At 48.6% G+C, this 16,607-nt stretch overlaps 1 protein-coding gene across 1 annotated transcript in view; it reads left to right on the forward strand.

Moving 5' to 3' along the window:
- The window catches only part of COL23A1 (collagen type XXIII alpha 1 chain), a gene marked incomplete at its 5' end in the record, with an annotated part of 301,516 nt that overhangs the window by 235,229 nt on the left and 49,680 nt on the right, over positions 1 to 16,607 (forward strand). Inside the window, one exon of the mRNA XM_080804434.1 lies at positions 4,919 to 4,974. Coding sequence (XP_080660560.1) covers positions 4,919 to 4,974 — 56 coding nt within the window. The remainder of the gene's footprint in view (positions 1 to 4,918; positions 4,975 to 16,607) is intronic.

Raw genomic sequence — 16,607 nt, forward strand, 5'->3', positions numbered from 1 at the left:
CTACCTTTTCGTTGTTGCCTCTGGCAACATTTCTTGACGACTCTGAGTCTCCTTTTTCCCCAGTCGAGAAGGAGAAGAGAGTGGGAAGGGATTAAAGCACTTTCTAGAACTGTGTAGAGATTCAGTAAGATGAATTGCACCAAAGCCTCTGCCCTAGGAGGAGCATGGCAGGGGCCAAGGACTGCGTGACCTGAGGAACACGGGGGCCTGGGCAGCTGCCCCCAACATGTCCGGGCCGTTTATTACAGCGGACATTGCTAGAGGGGGAGTCCTAGAGGAGGTTGGGGCCAGGGACGCTCAAGAGGCCACCAGATTGCGAACCACCTCCTCAGGCTTCAGACCTCCATAAAGAGCCTGTCCAGGTGTGGGACCCACGTTGGATCTGGTCATTGCGTGTGAGTTCTCCAGCCCAACCAGAGACGAGATGTTTATGGGCTACAAATGGTTCCATATTGTCTGGCTTTGAACAGTGCTTGAGAAAACCATCATCCTCTGTGGTTACTTACTGGGCAGATGGTCATCGCAGGCATCCAAAGTCATTTTGCTGCAAGCTGGAGCCCAGGTTCCGGGATTTCATTGAGAAACCCCATCCCCAGGCCATGCAAGCCCTGCCTCCTGGTCCCCAGGTCCCCAGATGGTCTGTGAGTAGGGACACGGAAAATCCCCCAACTGGCCTTGCATCGGCACTCAGACCCTGCCCACAAAGTCACTGGCCTGCAGCTCCTGTGTCTCAGGCTTTACCCACCCTGGGGAACACGCAAGAGCCCATTGACAGCAGGGCTCCATGTTCCAAAGACCCGTCCAGCCTGTGACTTGTTGGGACCCCACATAGGCACCACTTCTCTGCCCCCAATCTGCTAACGTATGCTTCCAGCTCTTCGGTATAATATTTTGGCACAGCAGCTGTCATTCCATCACCCCTAAAATTCCATCCACATGGGTCGGGAACCTAAGTCCCAGAGAAGTTGAGTAATCTGCCCCGGGTAAACAGCTTCCATATCAGTCATGTCTTTCCTGTCCTCAGGTTGGTGTCTGTTGCCCACAGCTTCTGGAGGGATACCTCACAGATGCCCCTGTGGCAGCCGGGGTCCCTACAGCTCGGTGGGTCCCAGGAGAACGGCACCATCTGGGTTTCATCATGTGCAGATTTTCCAGCTGGAACCGTTTTCCCAACAGCATCCTTGGGCAAGACCTGTCCTCCCCCTCAAAGCCTCAGTTTTCCCATCTGTACATATCAGGACAATCAATACCGACTCCCAGATGCCTCCCAGGGCAGCCTGAATGTCTGAGTGTGTGCTGGCAGTGGGAGAGGTTTTCCCACTGGAGAAGGGAAGGGAAAGAGGAAAGACAGCAAGGAGAAAGTTCTAGGGCAAACCGTGGGGCCAGGGCCCTGCTTTTGCCTGTTTGGACAAAGGGTTGACCAGTTGTCAGTTTGTGACTTGTTCACACGGAGTTCTCTGGTATCAGGTTTGGGTTGGCCTGGGAGAGCCTGGAATGAGCATCAAGCTCATTCTCCTTCTCGACCTAGACCCTTTCAGTTGGGAGTACTGTCTGGCGTGCTGGGCCAGCAGCCCCACAGGTCCTGGATGCCCGGGGATACCCAGGCCCTGCCCCACTCCAGGCCTGCTGGGAACTTCCCCAAAGGCTCTGGGAGGCAGAGCACTGCGCCCTGCCTGGGCAGCTGCTGGCCTGCAGTCACCCCTCGTCGTCGGGCCCTCTGCCTAACCATGCCACCCAGGCGAACCACCAGCCAAATCCATTTGTTCAGCCGCCTCGGCGAAGGCAAATGTCTTCATCTGGCTTGAGTTACACGGACAGAGAATTTTATAGTCGTACCCAGTAATGACCAGCAGGGAACCGTGGTGTGCTTTAGCTTTCAGACTGGCTTACTGTCCCAGTTACAGGTCCCTTTCCTGCTGTGTCCCTCACCTCAACCTGAGACCCAAGGCAGGCAGCCTTGGCGAGCCAAGCATGAGCTTCTGCGGCCTGGTGAAAGCCCGGAAGGCAGTGACAAGCGCCCCAGGCCTTGTGAGTGAAAGTGGGCCTTTTCCCTCCTACAGGCAGAGAAACATGATGCTGTGTGTGCCAGCGGGGTTCCCATTCCCACACCCTCGCTCTCCCTGAAAACAGATGTGTCCAGAGAGGAGAAAGGGCCTAAGACCAGGCCAGCTGCACCCAGGAGCTGGGGAGAAGACCACAATGTATGTTTTGGCCACAATGGGCCTGAGATGTTGGTGAGATCCACATGGAGATGTTAAGTTGGCAGGTGACCGAGCAGCATGGGCTCACCTGAGGTCATGGACCTGGACATGCTCAGAAGCTGCAAATCCCTCGCCAGGGGGAGGAGCTGTTGTCTGTTCAGAGAGTGCCAGAATCTCGGCCATGCCAAGTCAACACAGCCCGTAAGACTCAAGGTTTGTGTCTGGTATTGAGGAACTGTGAGGACCACGTGACTGGCAGGAATTTCTGTGCTCAAAACTCAGGTCTGCTTCACTGATCTGGTCAAATGACCTTCAGCAGAGGCGCCAAGACTATCCAATGGGGAAAAGACAGTCTCTTCAACAGAAGGTGTTGGGGAAACTGAATATCCACATGCAAAAGAATGACATGAGGTCCTTACCTCACACCATAGACAAAAATCAACTCAAAGGTTAAAAAAGCAACAAAAGTGAAAATAGGCAAATTGGACTACATCAAAGTTAAAAACCCCCAGGCAGCAAGGAAACCATCAACAGAATGCCTAGGCAACTTACAGCATGGGTGATGATATTTGCAAACCACGTGCCTGATAAGGGGTTAATACCCACAATGTGGAACTCTGACAGCTCAACAACAACAGGAGTCCAACTACAAAATGGGCAATGACTAGACATTTCTCCAAAGAAGATACACACATACAGATGGCCAACAGGCATATGAAGAGATGCTCAACATCGCTAATTACTAAGGAAGAACAAATTAAAACCATAATGCGGTATCACGTCATACCTCTGAGGGCAGCCAAGACCAAAAAAACACAAAACAAAACAAACAAAAAACCAGAACAAACTAAAAATCCAAGCGTCAGGGAGGCGATGGAGAAATCGAAGGCTTCGTTGGTGGGAACGTCAAATGGTGGTGTCAGCAGAGAAAACAGTATGGAGGTTCCTCCAAAAATTAAAAATGGGATTACTGTGTGACCCAGCAGTCCTGCTTGTAGGTATATATCCAGAAGCATTGGAAATAGGGTCTTGAGAAGGTTGCACACCTGTGTTCATCCCAGCACTATTCACAGTAGACAATGCAAGCATCCATGACCCGACAAGATGAATGGATGAAGGAAACGTGGTACATATGTATGATCAACCCCAGGCACCTGCAAAGGTTTTAGGGTGTAACATGCCAGGAAGGACCCCCCTCAGGAAGACATCCAGAGGAGTCTTTCTTCTTTCTCTCTCTTCCTTGAAGACCCTCCCTCCTTCTAGAAGTGCTACTGACCCTGGGCTGCTTCTGCTTTCCTGCCGCGCCGATCCCTGGGCTGGGATGCACAGTGGACTGTCCGCTTGGAACCAGGAGGAAGGAAGGAAGATTCATACACCTGAATTTTTAAAAAAATTTTTAAAGAGTTTAGGGGTGCCTGGGTGGCTCAGTGGGTTAAAACCTCTGCCTTCGGTTCAGGTCATGATCCCAGGGTCCTGGAATCGAGTCCTGCATGGGCCTCTCTGCTCGTCAGGGAGCCTGCTTCCAACCCCCCCACCTGCCTCTCTGCCTACTTGTGATCTCTCTGTCAAATAAATAAATAAACTCTTTTTAAAAAAAATTTTTTAAAGAGTTAATTTATTTGTTTGAGAGAGGGAGGGTGAGAGGAAGAAGCAGGCTCCCTGCTGAGCAGGGAGCCCAGCACAGGGCTCTATCCCAGGACCCCGGGATCATGACCTGAGCTGAAGGCAGACGCTCAACCGACTGAGCCCCCCAGGCGTCCATGTGAATTTTTTAGTAAACCATCCTGCCCCAGACCTGATCGTGGCCAGCCTCTGCCTCTCCCCTGTGGTTGTTGTGGGGGTTGAGGAGGGAAGTTAAGGTTGTCTTATATAGGAAAGAGCAGTTCCTTGTAATACCGTCTGAGCCTGTGGATCTGTGGCCTCTGGGCCCCTCCTGGGCAGCGAGCCGTGGATGGGCACCACAGAGGGGGAGGGGACACATGTGTCTCAAACAGCAGCCTAGTATGGACCTTCACTTCTGCATACCTTTTCCCCCCAGCATCTGAGAAAATGTCCCCTGACTCAGGGCTGGGGACTGGTCAGCATTCTCCTCCTTCAGCATCAAGGTAGCTGGGTCTGGGGACCGATGTGGGCAGAGCGGGGAGAAAGTGGAGGCAGGATGGGTCACATCACAAATTCCGAAAGGCTTCCAAAGCTATGGACGGAAGATGCTGCACGTTGGTGTGGACCTTAAGTGCAATCAGTCAAGAGAAATTCATGAGCAGCTCTCCCAGGCTGTGGGGGAGGGGGTGCGGAAGGTTCTAGCGGGTGGAAGGGGGATAGGCAGTGGACAGAGCAGCGGCTGCCATTCCCGAGTTCAGGCATTTGGAAGGCCACAGTAGTGTCTCATGTGGTGTGTCGTCTCTAATGTCTTACCTTGGGAAATATTAAAAAGTGTTCATCAGGATTTGCATAAAAGGACTTCCAGCCTCGGCTTTATGCTTCTCCCAGACCCAGTTTCTCAGCGGCAAACTCTTCTGCCTGTGGATTTCCAGGCAGTCCGTCTCTGGGAGTGGGGAATAACTCGTGAAAGACTGATGACTGGATGGCGAGGGAGGGGGAGGACACGGAGCCCACCCACGGGACTGTGCCCTGGGGTGCCGGTGTGGGGTGGGCAGGCTGCGCCCAAGCCTGCTGGCTTCCCTTCTCAATCAGTCTGTCCTTCTTCTCCTGCCCAGGCCCTCCTGGACGGCGCGGCAAGGCTGGAAGAAGAGGCGACCCCGGTGAGTCCCCAGTTTTCGTGGTTTCCAAACCCAGGCCTGGAAGTCTGCCCTTGACCTGAGATCTGGTGGGAGGTGCCAGTCCCCACCCTGCCCCATAACTCGGGATGCTCGGACCTGGGGCCTGGCCTTCCTCTCCCTTCCAGCTGGCCACTATCCCCCGAGTCGTGGGTCCAGGACTGCTTTCCTCGGCTTCTGGGCATCCACAGTTCCAGGGACGGTCCCCTTGTGCCCTTGGCCACTCTCTGAAGGTCACTGTCAGCCCCTGAAATGTCCTCTTGCCATTGTGAGGGCTGCTGATGGCCCTCCTGGGTACGTCCCCTGCCCTCCCCAGACCTGGACTGTCCTTCCCTGACTCCTCCACCTCCCTTCCACACAACCCACAGACTCACCTCTACTCGCTCCCCCCGACACCTGCTGTCCTCCAGCTCCCTGTCATCTCAGGGAGACCTCTGGCCACTGCTTCCCCGTGCAGACCCTGGGCCAGCATCCTCTACCCCTCCCTTCCCCATTCCTACACCGAGTCCCAGTCAGTCTCCCACTCAGTACGCCTTGGACCCATGCTCCCTTCTGTCCATGCCAACACCGCCTCTCAGGGCTCTCCCCTCTCCTCCCACCTCCAGCCTCACCCCACCTGGACTCTCGGCCCCAGTTCATCACCCTCTGTCCTTCCAGCTAGAGAAAGCCTTCTCGAACCTGGCTGGCTGGGGCTGTCACCCGAGTCTTCAGAGCCGGGCACATGGCAGGCTCAGGGAAGGCAGGTGCACAGAACTGGGAAGGAATGAACGCACACATGCTCAGCCCCTAAGCAACTTCCCCAGGACCCCAGGCAGATTGCACCCCACGGAGAAATGGGGCCCCTTCTGTCTGTGCCTCAGAGTCTTCTCCCGGGCCCTGGGCGCAGGCTTCCTGCCCCCAGTACCGCTGTGGGCTTGCTTTATCTAATTCCTTATACAGAGGACTTCCAGATAAACCCCCTAGAGTTCACTGGCCGGAAACGCCCTTCATGGATCTCTGCTCGCTTTGACTTCCAGAGCTGAAGTTTGTTTTGTGTTTGATTGCTGGGACTTTCCTTTACTCTGGGTTTTGTGTGTAATCACCCCCCCCCCCCACCCAGCACACGCACTGCCGGCTTTCCAAAAACACACTGCATCACTCAGTTCTCCTTTCTCCCCTTGTAAAAGGTCTCATTGCATTTTATTGTAAGCTTCTGATGTCCTTTTTGGAAGGAAATGAGGAATATTTAGTGACTTTTTTTTTTAGGATAAAGTGTAATATTACTCAGCTTCCTCAAAAATGCATTTAGAATTCGGCCTCCACTTGAAAACAGTCTAAAAGTCACAGGAAGACAAGGATTTACTGGGCTCTGGACTGGGTCTTTCCAAGTCCTTCATCTTATGTGACCCTCACAGAGCTCTGCAAAAGATAAAAATATGTTATCATCACCATTTTGCAGATAAGGAAACTGAGGCTCCCAGGGGATGAGTGTCTTGTGTGAGGTCAGCTGCTGGGCAAGAGGTGGGCGGCCCCTCCTCCTTTCACTGCCCTTTCCCACGCGAGGGTCCTGATTCTCTGCCTGTCGGGGAATGGTGCGAGCCACACAGAGCAGATGTCCCTCGGATTAGCTTTGGTGGGTGGGGAGGCCCCTGTTTATTTCCAGATAGTTTTGCGTACATGCACATCCTGGCTTTGGCGCCTTCCCTTGCACAAACCAGGCCTTTTCCTGCATCCCTGGGAGAAAGGCTCTTTTTGTCTGGTGGGCCAGTATCCGGCCAAGATGCCTTTCCCTGCTGCTGCCGCAGCCCCAGACCTGCAGACAGAACTCACCCTGCCCCTGGGGTTCTTTGCCTGGAAAACAGCTCCTGAGTCCTGCAGTGTTTATGCATAGCCCCATCATAATGGAATGGATTTCTCATCTCCCCCTCTTCACAGCCCAAGAAGCTCAATACTGCTTTTGCACTCGGGTCCACTTTCTAGGAACCTTGGGCAGGATCCTTTTTAAATCCAGACCTGCCTTTCCCCAAGATCCTGCACTCTCCCCAGCTCCCCCTCCCCCAGATACCTCCCTCTGTGCCAGCATTTCTGTACCTGGTTGCAGGAGGGAGGGGGTCTGCTCTGCACACTTGTCCTTCTCCACCAAAGTGGGGCCTCCTCAGAGCCAGGACTGGACCCCTAGGCACTCAGGAGATGGTCGGTAAATGCTGATTGACAGGAAAGAGGGAGGAAAGGGAGTAGGAAGCGAGAAAGAGGGGCTTGTGGGCCAGGATGGATAAAGGGTTAGGAGACTGGAAGACAGGAGGACAAAGCCATTGAAAGCTGCTTGGCTGGTGTCCATGCTACACCTGTGGAGACAAATGGAGGCGCTCACCCCATCTTTGCAGCTGTCAGCCTTAGACCTGCTGTCTCAGTACTAGGGTCCTATTGTCATTGCTGTTGCTTTAAATAGATTTGTGTAAAAAAAAAATAGATTTGTGTATTTATTAGTGGCCGTATGCATTTGAAAGCACATCTATGTGCAGAAGAGATTTATTTATTCTGCTAACGATGCATCCTTTGCATTTGGATTTGCGGACACTTAATTGCTCCATGTGCATTCTCCAGGAGTCTAGGGCTCTGAGGTGGGAAACAGTTCCCTAAATCCCACTGAAAAATTCTAGAACAGGACCCATATAGTTCGCAAATGACTGTAAGAAGATAATCATTAATACTTTGTGTTCTGATTCATACAACAATGTTCTCTTCATTTGTTCAGTGGTCCATGGAGACCACTTGGCCAGGGAATGCAATTCACTTCCTGCCCTGGCCCGTGGAGGGGGTGGGGGCAGGGAGGTTCTTAGATCTCAGAGTTCCAGAAGTTTCTGGGATTTAAAAAGAACTAGGACTTAGGGGCGCCTGTGTGGTTCAGTCGTTAAGTGTCTGCCTTTGGCTCAGGTCATGAGCCCCATATCTGGCTCCCTGCAGGAGGGAGGGAGAAGCAGGAGGCCTGCTTCTCCATCTCCCACTCTTCCTGCTTGTATTCCCTCTCTCACTGTGTCTCTATCAAATAAATAAATAAATTCTTTTAAAAAATTCTTTAAAAAAAAAAGAACTAGGACTTGAAAGGATAGCTACATATCAGCTCTACTACAATCATGCAGGTCTGCCTTGCCGTGTCATGCTGGGGTTTTTAATCTACCCTGACCCCAAGAAACCCTTTCTAAAAGGTTTCTAAGGGGCGTCTGCGTGGCTCAGTAGGTTAAAGCCTCTGCCTTCATCTCAGGTCATGATCCCAGGGTCCTGGGATCGAGCCCCACATTGGGCTCTCTGCTCGGCAGCGAGCCTGCTTCCCCCCCCTCACTCTGCCTGCCTCTCTGCCTACTTGTGATCTCTCTCTGTCAAATAAATAAAATCTTTAAAAATAAATAAATAAAATAAAAGGTTTCTTTTTCCAGTGGAAGAAGCACTTCTGGAATGATAGAGTAAGGACCTCCAAAAATCTACATAAAAAGCAGCAAGAACACCAGAAGTAAAAATGGACCTTTTCAGAACTCTGGAAATTAATGTCTGGTAACAACCCAAGAAGTGTTTATTCAGGACAAATATCTTGCTAAGAAGTTTGTAACATTTTAACTTGCGCATTTCCCAGCCCCATGGTAGCCTTAAAAACCATCAATCCCATAACCACAGTACCTGTGACAAGTATTGGCCACAGAAAAAAGCAAAACAATTTGAAGCTCCATATCTGCTCATTCCCAGAGAGTTGTCGCTATCAGCTTCCAGGAAAAGCCCATACATAGCACTTGTCTTTATCTGACCTGATGTGGAACTCACTCATGGGGAAAAGCTTTGTCTGGAGTGTTTGCCAAAACCAATCAGCAGCAATTGTTTAACACTGCAGGTGTCTAAGGTAGCAGCACTAGTTGGAATAAGGAAGAAGCCGACACAAAAACACTTAAATGAAAATCTAGGGGACGAGCCATCCAGAGGGGCCTCGAAATGCTCCAGCACATTCCTGGGAATCTAGAAGGCACATGCGTGTGCAAGGCTGTGTACACATCCACAAAAGACCTGAGAGAGCCCTAGTATCTCACTTCTGGCTGACCTTGAGGCCCTGCTCAAATAGGAAGTGAAGGCAAAGGCAGAGTTATAGCCTGGCAGAGCACTGAAGTTGTGCTTCAACACACACAACAAGCCCCTTGGCACAGAACAGGAGATGTACTGAATCGAGGTATTAAAGGAAACCTCTGTCTCAGCTGACCATTAAGCTAATCAAGAGAGAATTCAGAAGCTGCACATGTCAAAGAGTACACACTTTGGAGAATTAGTCCAGGAAAACCCCAGAGCAAACAAAGAGCAACAATAATAACAAACAGGAACAGCAAATCCTGGAAAGGAGGATGGATATCTAATTTCCAGAGTAGCCACATTAGATTATTTTAAATGTCCAGTGTTTAACAAAAAAAATGTGAGACACACAGAGATATAAGAAAGTATGACAATGAAAAAGGAAAAAAAAAGTCAATAAAAACCATCTGTGAGGGCACCTGGGTGGCTCAGTGGGTTAAAGCCTCTGCCTTCGGCTTAGGTCGTGATCCCGGGGTCCTGGGATCGAGCCCCACATCGGGCTCTCTGCTCGGTGGGGAGCCTGCTTCCCCCTCTCTCTCTGCCTGCCTCTCTGCCTAATTGTGATCTCTGTCTGTCAAATAAATAAATAAAATCTTAAAAAAAAAAACCTGTGAGAAAGCCCAGTTGGACTTACTTGACAAAGATTTTACTTATTTTTTTAAGATTTTATTTATTTATTTGAGAGACAGAGAGCAGGGGGAGGGGCAAGGAAAGAAGGACAAGCAGACTCTGCTGCTGAAGGTGGACCTGGGCACAGGGCTCGATCTCATGACCCTGAGATCACGACCTGAGCTGAAATCAAGAGTCAGACACTTAACTGACTGAGCCACCCAGGTACCCCTAGATAAATATTTTATGTTGACTGTTATAAATTAGGTTTTAAGAACTAATGGAAACCAAGTCTAAAGAAGTAAAGGAAAGCAGAACAGTTATGTACGACCAAATGGAGACTATCAATAGAGAGACAGAAAGTATAAAAAAAAAGGTAGAAATTCTGAAGCTGTAAATTACAATAACTAAAATGAAAAAATTCACCGAAGAGGCTCAACAGAGGATTTGGGCTGGCAGAAGAATGAATCAGGAAACTCGAAGATAGGTTAGTTGAGATGATCCTGTCTAAGGAAGACAAAGAAGAAAGAATGAAGAAAAATGAACAGTCTCAGAGCCCTGTGAGACACCATCAAGTATGCCAACGTACATGTAATTGAGACCTCAGAAGGGAAGAAGAGAAAGAGGCAGAAAGAATATGTGAAGAAATAGTGGCCAAAACCTTCCCAAACAGAAGCAAAAATACTATTTTATATATCCAGGAAACTTAACAAACTCCAGATAAGATAAACTCAAAGAGATCCACACCTAAGCACATCACAACCACATTGCCAAAAGCAAAAAAGGAAGAGAGAATCTTGAAAGCAGCAAGAGAACAAGGACTCATCACAGAAAAGGAATCCTTGATAAGATTAATAGCTGATTTCTTTTCATGAAATCAGCTGTTAATAAAAAGCATGAAAGCCAAAAGTCAATGGGGATGACATATTCAGAGTGGTGAAAGAAAAAAAAAACCTGTTAACAGAGAAATCTATAGCAAACATATATTTCAAAAGCAAAAGAGAAATTAAGACATGCCCAAATAAACAAAAAGTGGAGAGAACTTATTTCTATCAACCTGTCCTACAAGCAGTTCTGTAGGGATTCCTTCAATCTGAAGTGAAAGGACATTAGACAGTAATTTATTTTTTAAAAAGATTTATTTATTTATTGGGGGGAGGGTGCAAGCGGGGGGAGGGCAAAGGGAGAGGGAGAAGCAGATTCCCCACTGAGCTTGGAGCCTGACACAGCGCTCAATCCCAAAACCCTGAGGTCATGACTTGAGCCAAAACCAAGAGTCAGCTGCCCAACTGACTGCACCACCAGGCACCCCTAGACAGTAATTTAAACCCACATACAGAAATAAAGAGCTTCATGAGGTAGCTACATAGGTAAATATGAAAGACAGTATATAAATGTATTTTTATTTGTTACTTTTTGCTCTCTTCTGATTTAAAAGCCAGCTGTGTAAAGCAATAATGATAAAACTGTCTTGATGGGCTTATGGTGTATAAAATAGTCATAGTTTAATATAAAATATAAACTAACATAGCTATATTGGAGCAAAGTATTTGTTTGTAATTGAAAGTAAATTGTTGTGGTGCCTGGGTGTCTCAGTTAAGTGTCTGCCTTTGGTTTATGTCCTAGAGTCCTGGGATCAAGTCTGCTTCTCCCTCTCCCTCTGGCCCTCTGCCTGCTTATGCAAACTCTCTCTCTCTCTCAAATAAATAAATAAAATCTTAAAAAAAAAAAGAAAGTAAATTGTTATTCATCCAAACCAAATTATTTATTAAGATGATAATTATAAACCCCAGGACAACCACTAAGAAAATTATTCCAGAAGTATGGCAAGAGAAACAACAGAATTAAAATAGTATGCTAGAAAATATCTATTTAACAAAAAGAAGCAATAATGGGTAATAGAGGAACAAAAAAAGACATAAAACCTAGAGAAATTAAATATCACAAAAATCCTGCATTAAAGGTAAATGGATTTTAAAAAACCCAAATACCCAGAGAAATCCTTAGAAAGAACAAAGTCAGAGGCATCATGCTTCCTCATTTCAAACTATACTATAAAACTATAGTAGTCAAAACAGTATGGTACCGGTATTAAAACAGACACCTTTAGGCACATAGACCAATGAAACAGAATCCAGAGTCCAGACATAAACCCACCAATGGAGCACAGTGGTTCCAGTTTCTCCACATCCTTACTAACACTTGTTATTTTTTTATAGTAGCCATTCTATCTAATGGATGTGAGGTGATGTCTCGTTGTGGTCTTGATTTGCATTGCCTTCTTGATGATGATGTTGGGTGCCTTTTGAATCACACTATTTACTTACTTACTTACTTACTTATATAAAGAATCCTCAGGGGCACCTGAGTGGCTCAGCAGTCAAGCGTCTGCCTTTGGCTCAGGTCGTGATCCCAGGGTCCTGGGATCGAGCCCCATGTCGGGCTCACTGCTCAGGGGGTAGCCGGCTTCTCCCTCTCTCTTTGCCCCTCCCCCCACTCCTGCTCGCTCACACGCACTCTAATAAATAAATAAAATCTTAAAAAAAAAAATTAGAATCCACAGAGGAGTGCCTGGGTGGCTCAGTCAGTTGGGTGGCCAACTTGATTTCAGCTCAGATCATGATCTCAGGGTCCTGGGGTTGAGCCCCACATCAGGCTCCACGCCCGGTATGGAACCTACTTAAAACAATCACGAAAACAACAAAAATCCAATGGGTTTGCTTTCCACTCGGGCTTCTCATCGGTACCCCTGCCTGCTCCGCACAGTGTAATGAGCAGGGTGATTTCTAGAGTCAACCTCCATGCCCAGGCTGGCCTTTCGGACCCTGAATCCCAGGGAGGCATCCTTACCCCTGACCGTGCTGCCCAAAATGCTGGGGGCGGGAGGGGCCCCTTCTGAGGCCCATCTCAACAGGACGCTCCTCAGACCTGCTGTTCAGTTAGGGTCGGTTCTGCAACATGAGTGAAAACCATAAAAAACTACCAGCTGTGCTTCTCTTCCCCCTGCAATCTAAGGGGTGTGTGAGGACACGTGCATGTGTGTCTGTGCGTGGGTGTGCATGCCAGAGAGCGTGCAAGAGAAAGAGTGAATGCTGTCATTCCAGCCAACATTTGGGTTTGGTGCCTATTAGGTGTTGCTGCTGTTCTGGGCATCTTACACATGTACAGTGTGTCCCTCAATGCTCCCTGATGGTACTGGCCAAATTAAATCCGGGCAGAGACCCAAGCTGAGTGCCGGCTCTCGGACTCATTACTGACTCTGGATTTGCCAGCCTGCAAGCCTCATGGCATCTACCCACAAACTCAGTTTAAAAGTCCACCCAGTTTAATAAGCACTTTGGGGAGCTCAGTTGGTTAAGCAACTGCCTTCGGCTCAGGTCATGATCTTGGAGTGCTGGGATCAAGTCCCGCATGGGGCTCCCTGCTCAACTTCTCCATCTGACCCTTCCCGCTGTCGTGCTCGCGCTCGCTCTCTCTCTCTCTCTCTCTCTCTCTCAAATAAGTAAAATCTTAAAAAAAAAAAAAAGTCCACTCAGTTTAAAAGCCCCAGAGAAACATGGCTGAAGGTCTCTATCTTCATGGTGGGCTGAGTCTTCAAGGCACCTGCCAGGTAGGGGGAAATATTCTTCCCAGTTTGCTTTTCTAGAAATATACCATTTGGGAAAGGCTCAGGATCTGTCTATTCCCCAGAGGGGCAAAGAGCTCCTGGTTTGGGAACCCCTTTTGAGCTACACCAGTTCGGTTCAAGAGGCCACAGGCTCAGTGAACCCTCTACTCTGACCCATTTTATGTGGTTCCCAAGTCATCTGGCTCATATTTCACTGCCCCCCCCCACGTTCCGGACAGCAAAGTAAATGGATGCAGGCAATGCCTGGGACACATGTTTGAAAGCTGTGTGCGGAACCCGTGGGAGGCCCTGCAGCCAGCCTCACTTTCTTTTTTTGTTTTTGTTTTGTTTTGTTTTAGATTTTATTTATTTATTTGAGAGAGAGAGAGAGAGAGAGAATGGGGGAGGGGCAGAGGGAGAACATGGGACTCGATCCTAGGACCCTGGGATCATGACTAAAGGCATGAGCTGAAGGCAGACACTTAACCGACTGAGCCACCCAGGCGTCCCGGCCTCACTTTCTAAGCAGCTCAGGGGAGCTCTGGCTCCCAAGGCAGTTTCTCTCCACCCCCTTTGTTAGGCTCAGAGTCAGACAGCCTGGGTTCTGTCCCAGGGGAGCAGGACGTGACTCTAGGCACAGTAACCTTTCTGAGCCTGTGTTCTCATCTGTAACCTGTGCCGGGGGAGGATGCAGCGGGGGTATGAGATGTTTGGGGAAAACCACGCAGCTCCCAACATGCACACGGAGTCGGGAGTGAGTGACGGCTCCTTTTATAGCTTCTCCTCCTGCCGCACCGCCGGCTGCACACTCAGGACGGCAGTGCGCTCACGATGATAATCCCAGTCTGAGCTTTCTTTTTGTCTTCCTTCCTTTCTTCTTCTTTTTTTTTTTAAAGATTTATTTATTTATTTATTTATTTAAGATTTATTATTTATTTGAGATTTATTATTTATTTATTTATTAGAGAGAGAGCATGAGCATGAGCTGGGGGGGAGGGCAGAGAAAGGAGAGACTCTTAAATAGACTCTATGCTGAGCATGGAACCTGACACAGGGCTCCGTCTCAGGGCCCTGAGATCAGGACCTGAGCTGAAACCAAGAGTGGGACACTCAGCCGACTGCGCCCCCCCCACCCAGGCGCTCCCCCCACCCCCGCCCCAAGTCTGAGCTTTCTTGGAGGGAGCTTAGAGGAGAATGTGAGAAAAGGCAGCCAAAGCCAGAGGACCAGACAAAAACACAGACCTCACTCCAGCCAGTTTTCAGTTAAAGCTTATTGCCTTTTCTGACTTGGTAAGCTGGGCATGTGTATCCAGGGACACCAAAGAGTCCTGCAGTGGAAGTTCGGTCTCTCCTACTCTCCCACCCTCCCACCCCCACACCCCCACACCCCTGGCTTCTGTCTTCCCGCCATTCTGTTCCCCTCCCTACAGGCAACCGGATGAACACAGTCTGTGTCCACACCCAGAGATGTAGCTTGTTCATCCAAACAAAAGCCTGTTGGTTTTTTCCTTAGCTCAGATGGCTAAATGAATAGTAATACACTGTTCCATACCTTTTTAAAAATGTAACAATATGAGGTGCCTGGGTGGCTCAGTCAGTTGAGTCCCTGCTTAGCGTGGAGCCTGCTTCTCCCTCTCCCGCTCACCCTGCTTGCTCACGCACTTTCTGTCAAGTAAATGAAATCTTAACAAAAAAGAAAGAAAACATACATAGCCTTTCTGTATGTGAAACAAAAGCAAATCTTCAGGGGCACCTGCGTGGCTCAGTGGGTTAAGCCTCTGCCTTCGGCTCAGGTCATGATCCCAGGGTCCTGGGATCGAGCCCCGCATCAGGCTCTCTGGTCAGCAGGGAGCCTGCTTCTCCCTCTCTCTTTCTGCCTGCCTCTCTGCCTACCGATCTCTCTCTATCAAATAAATAAATAAAATCTTAAAAAAAAAAAGCGAATCTTCATTCATAATGTGAGAAATGAGGGTTAAAACTATAATCACAGCAGATGCCCATTTGGCAATGCTAATTAGGACTTAAACTGTGCCAATTGCCACAACGATGATCCTTCTAGAAATGTATACTGTGGATGTGTTAACATATATGTAAAATGACAGGTATATAAAAATATCCATAGCAGAACTATGAGTAGGGGTGCCTGGGTGGCTCAGTGGGTTAAGCCTCTGCCTTTGGCTCAGGTCATGATCTCAGGGTCCTGGGATCGAGCCCCTCATCAGGCTCTCTGCTCAGCAGGGCACCTGCTTCCCCCCCCCCCCCCCTGACTGCCTCTCTGCCTTCTTCTTGTGATCTGTCTGTCAAATAAATAAATAAATAATCTAAAAAAAAAAAAAAAAAAAGAACTGTGGGCAATGGCCAAAAATCAGAAATAGCACAGTGGAACTGCGGAAAGAAAGGAGGGTACATTTCAACTTTAAATGGAATACCACACAGTTGTGAAAAAGACTAACGGGATTCTATATGCTCTACTGGGGAACAAGTTCCAAAGCATATTGTTACTTTTTTTAAAAAGATTTTATTTATTTATTTCGGGGAGGGAGACAGAGAGTGCAAGCATGAGCTGGAGGTGCAGTGAAGAGAGGGGCAGAGGGAGACTCCGACTTCCTGCTGAGCAGGGAGCTTGACACAGGGCTCGATCGCAGGACCCTGAGATCATGACCTGAGTGGAAGGCAGACACTCAGCCTACTGAGCCACCCAGGCACCTCAGGGCTCTGTATGTTTTCTCTGAACTCTCCCTTTATAATCTTTTGACTGTTTTTCTCTTAGGTTGTTGATGTTTTTAGAGCTGATTTATCGGAGCGTTTTTACATCAAGGTACATCAGCCTTTGTGACCTGAGTCAGAAATATCGTCCCCACTTTCACTGTTGACTTTGCTTACAGCCTTGTAGGCGTTTGGGGTTTTAAAACTTTATTTTTTAGATTTTTTTTATTTATTTGACAGACAGAGATCACAAGTAGGCAGAGAGGCAGGCAGAGAGAGAGAGGAGGAAGCACGCTCCCCGCTGAGCAGAGAGCCCGATTCGGGGCTCGATCCCAGGACCCTGAGACCATGACCCGGGCCAAAGGCAGAGGCCTTAACCCACTGAGCCACCCAGGCGCCCCCGTTTGGGGTTTTATATGGTTGAATCAGACTTTGATTTTATGGCTTCTGGATTAGGGACTATAGTTGGAAAAGCCTTCCACTCTCCACAGTTAGAAAGGAATTTTCCTCTAAGATTTTTTTTTTTTTAAGTTGAAGTATATTTACCACGTGTTAAATTAGTTTCCAAGGTACAATATAGTGATTTGACTTCTCTATAGGTTGTGTGTGCTTATTCCAAGT

This window comes from Martes martes (assembly GCF_963455335.1).
Source record: "Martes martes genome assembly, chromosome: 5".
NCBI lineage: Eukaryota > Metazoa > Chordata > Mammalia > Carnivora > Mustelidae > Martes > Martes martes.